The 4,457-nt window shown below is 42.0% G+C and overlaps 1 protein-coding gene across 2 annotated transcripts in view; it reads right to left on the reverse strand.

The window, feature by feature from the left end:
• The window catches only part of DPCD (deleted in primary ciliary dyskinesia homolog (mouse)), a 21,599-nt gene extending 17,148 nt beyond the window's left edge, over positions 1-4,451 (reverse strand). Inside the window, exons 1-2 of one of the 2 annotated variants that reach the window (XM_006925858.3) lie at positions 4,343-4,451; positions 542-622 (exon numbers count right to left, since the gene is read on the reverse strand). In XM_006925858.3, coding sequence (XP_006925920.1) covers positions 542-622; positions 4,343-4,406 — 145 coding nt within the window. In that variant the 5' untranslated portion in view covers positions 4,407-4,451. The remainder of the gene's footprint in view (positions 1-541; positions 623-4,342) is intronic. The other variant, XM_006925859.3, reaches the window with a different exon arrangement.
• Positions 4,452-4,457: the final 6 nt, after the last annotated feature.

Below are 4,457 nucleotides of genomic sequence, written 5' to 3' on the forward strand. Positions count from 1 at the left end.
TATTCTTAAAAGAAAAAACCTGCATGAATGCAAAAGACAATGCTGCAAAATCACCATTTCTACCCCCTACTCTCTTTAATTCAGACATTCTCCAAGATGAGGGTTATATTTCATAGTGCTGCCTCTCAGTCAAGGTCAGAATCTGCTGCCTCTGATGTTTACTTGTTCCTAATGTGGCTTCGAAAAACAAAACAAAAAACAAGCAAAAAAACTGCAATGAAAACTGCCCTTACCACTACAAGGCTCACTTTCAATTCCACCTTCTTTGTAAAGTTTCTCTATACCCCCATTCCCATCTTAGAAGAATTACCCACTCTCTCAATTGTCTGGGGGTGCAGTGGGGTTTACTAGTCAAATGGACTCCTACTCCACCTCTGGTGTTCAGCCCTGACCTCAGATTATTCTCAAGAACAATCTTGCCTCAAGGGCCTCAGTCTTCTCTAGCTCTCACATTTGGTGGTAGGCTCCTCCGTCAAGCCTCAGGCTAGGAGTGTTGCCCCCAAGTGTTCCTAAGGGCCTCCTGGGAGTCCCTGTCACTTACCAAGTAGTTCACTCGTCTTCTCATCATATTCTTCAGCCATTTCCTTCCCATCTGGAAACAAATAGTGCACCTTTCTTCTCCCTATGCACAAAGCAGAGAGTGCCTTACCCGCAAGCCTCCTCTTGCTTTGCAACCCTGCAGATCAAGGGGTCTACATGGAAAATACCAATAGTCTTGAGTGTATTGAGAAACCCTCCCAGAGTCTCCCAACTACTTGCCCACCATTTCTTTAAGATATGTTGTGGGACTCACTATCCGAAGCTTTTTCTGAACGTGTCTTTGCTCTGCTGTTTCTTCTACCAGCAATAACTCCATACTTCTCTTCATCTGTTGGGCTCTTCCTCGCCCTTTAGAATCTAGCTCAAATGACAGAGCACTAATGCCCAGCAGGTAGGCCCAACATAAATTTAATGAACAAGAGCCTCAAGGTCTTAGCCAGCTAAGGTGCCACTAGCCCAAACTTGGAAATGTATCTGATCTACTAAGTCATTTTTTTCTGTACAATTTACTCCCCTAGGACACAATTCTCTTGAGTCATTCCTTATATATGCTCTGGGGAAACTCACTCTCAAATTTGCATGCCCCTCAGCAGGCCCCTAAGTGATACTATTCTTAATCCTTTGGATGGCTCAAAGAGCTGGAAGGGGTTTTCCTGTCAGGAGTAGGGTACAAGGTGTTGCCTGTGAGTGGCTGAGGCTATGTCTGGCCTGACCCTCTTTTCCCCCTGGAGTCCAGTCTTGAGTCCAGGCAGGATGCAGTGCTTACTATTGGCCAGGCACTTTACATGTTTTATTGCATTTAATTCTCACAATAATCCTATGAGCCCCCATTACTTGTATTTTATAAATGAGGAAAATTGAAGCTTAAAAATCATGTACTTGTCCAAGGTCGTAAAGCTAGGAAATGACAGCCCCAGGCTTAAACTGACTTGAGGCTGAAGCCCATGCTCTAATAACCATACTAGGATAATTTGTATGGCTTTAAATATTTGTAAGGTTGACACTGTTCCAAGGGTTTATTGATCATGTTTCTAGTGAATTACCTGTTTAGGCCTTAGCCTATTTTACTTGGGTATTCATCCTTTTCTTACTAATCTAATTGAGCTTTGTATATGTTACCCATGTATCATATGTTGTAAATAGTTTCAATTGCCTGTTAACTTTGTTTAAAGTGAGTTTTCCCAAACAAGTGTTTAATTTTTATATAGTCGACTGTTGTTTCCTTTGTGGTTACTACCCAGAAGTTGTGCTTAGAATATCCTCCCTTACTCAAAGATTATATATTCATCTATACTTTATTCTTATACACATGTTATATATGTGGATATAAGTTTTTAAAGTATATTATTATGAAATTTTGTTAAAAGAAAATATATATATATTTGTGAGTATATATGCATGAAAAATATAGAAGTTTATGCATGAAAATGTAAGTTATAATTATCTCTGGATGGTAGGATTATGGGTATTTATTTTTCACGTTTCCACAATGAACATAAGTCATTTTTTGAAAAAAAAAATAGTGTATTGGGTTGTCATTACCAATAGCAGTGATTCTTAGTGGGAAGGAGGTAACATCATCTGCCCACCCACTCCCACGCACATCAGGAGAGTAAGTCTACAGGAGAAATTTGACAAGGTGTATCTATATATTTAACATTGGTTTGTCTTTTTTTCTTTTTTTGCTTGAAAAAATAAACTAACGACACTATTTTATGATGCTAACAAAAAAAACTTTAAAAATCCTGGCTGATGAAATATTTTTTTAAACACTGTCTTCTGACCAAAGAAAGTAAAAGCAGGGACTTGAATAGATATTTGTACACCCATGTTCATAGCAGTATTATTCATAATAGCTAAAAAAGTGGAAGCAACCCAAATGTCCATCAACAGATAGACATTATACAATGGAATATTATTCAGCCTTAAAAAGAAAAGAAGTTTCGACACATATGACAATCTGGATAAACTCTGAAGACATTATGCTAAATAAGCCAGTCACAAAAGGACAAATATAGTATGACTCTTCTTTTTGAGACTGTATGATGTTCCTACAATAATCAAATTCATAAAGACAGAATGTAGAATGGTGATTGCCAGGGGCTGGGGTTAGGGAGAATGGAGAGTTAGTGTTTAATGACTATAGAGTTTCAGGTAAAGAAGATAAAAAATTTCTGGAGACGGATAAGCAAGTGGTTGCACAACCATGTGAATGTACTTAATGCCACAGTGTACTTAACCGTACACTTAACATGGTTAAAATGGTAAATTCTATGTTCTGTATTTTTTAACAATAAAAACAAAAACCACTGTCCTATGAAGTAATATTCAAAATACTTAGCTTGATACAGGAGACCTATCACAACATACTCAAATTTATCTGCAGTCTCTCTTCATTTCCCAGCATTTCTCCTCATTGTTCCTTGAAAAAAGAGACCTTTTTATTCACCCTTGTATCCTAGCACCTAATACTTGACACAGTGTAAGGGGTTCTTACGACTGACTGGGTGAATGTGTCAGCCTCACAAAATGTTTTGTATTTCCTTAGTAATCAGCCATATACTGTCATACTTCCATGCCTTCACACGAGTCATTCTTCCTGGAATAGCCATCCTTTCTTCTGCACCTAGCAGACACTTATTAATTCTTTAGGACCCAGAAACATCACCTTTTCTGTCAGGTCTTCCTTCAAAGAGATGATCATTTCCACCTTTGTGCTCTCATAGTATTTTATAGAAGATTCCAACCTCTATTTAACACACACTCTTATTTATTTACATGACCACTCCGTGAACTCCCGAGACATTTCTTTTTCTATCTGCTCTAGTACACAGCTTGGCACATAGTAAAACCCTGCCTAAATGCTGCGTGAATGAATGAGCGAATGAGCAGCTGATTTTAATTTCCATGCTTCCCTGATTGGCCTCTGCCTGCGGATGTGAGTCCCTAACTTATCCTAAAAGCTACAGGAATTCAGACCTAATTCATTCTGGCTGCCAGGTGGGTCCAGGAAGTGACCTTGAACCACAGGGGGACCTACACCGGCCAATCCCAGGGTGAGAGAAAGTCGGCTCCACACCCGTGCCCATCTCTTCCAGGTACAGCCCGGCCTCGCTCCGTCTCCCCTAAAGACTCAGGGAACATTTAGAGGTTCACTTCCAAACAATATTACAGCTGGAAAGGACCTCAGGGATAACAGGTAGCCCATTCAGCTCATTTTACAGATGAGGAAAGTGAAGTCCAAACAAGTAAATGGGCCGACAGGAGAGCCCCGGGTGAATTAATGGCAGAATCGTAAGTAGAGCCCAGGTCTCCCGCTTCTCCATGACATCAGGCTGCCTCCAGCAAGAGAACTCCCAGAGTGAGGCTCATGGGATCCCAAGTCAAGGTGCAGTTGTACCACTGACTGGTTGGGGGAAGACTGGCTAGTCTAAAACTTTTAGATTTCGGTTTCCTCTTCTGTAAAATGAATTGGAAAATTAACAGCTTCTCGGGACAGCTGTGAGGAGCAAATGACATTACGAATGTGAAAGGAATTACGTATTATTTATTAGCAACAAAGCTCCGTGCGGAGCAAGTTGGTATACAGGAAACTAGGGGGTGTCCAGAGACGCGTGTTCCAGTCTTGTTATCTCTCTGTGCCTCAGTTTCCTCATCTGCAAATGCAGGACCTGACTTGGGTGGCGGCGCAACCCCTCCAGCTCTGCCGTCCCAAGTTCTCGGGCCCTTCTCGGACGCGCTAGCGCGGAGGACCGGACCCCGGGGAAAAGGACGAGGGAGCTCGCGGGGGGCCTTGAGTTACCGTCCTGCAGCAGCGCGGTCTTCTCGGCCGCCCGCAGACTCTCCAACCAGCCTGTCACCGCCATCTTCCCTCCGCCCAGCCGCGCGCCCGGCCGCTGCCATGGCTACCGTCTTGT

The sequence above is a fragment of the Pteropus alecto genome, unplaced genomic scaffold, assembly GCF_000325575.1.
Source record: "Pteropus alecto unplaced genomic scaffold, ASM32557v1 scaffold88, whole genome shotgun sequence".
Lineage (NCBI taxonomy): Eukaryota > Metazoa > Chordata > Mammalia > Chiroptera > Pteropodidae > Pteropus > Pteropus alecto.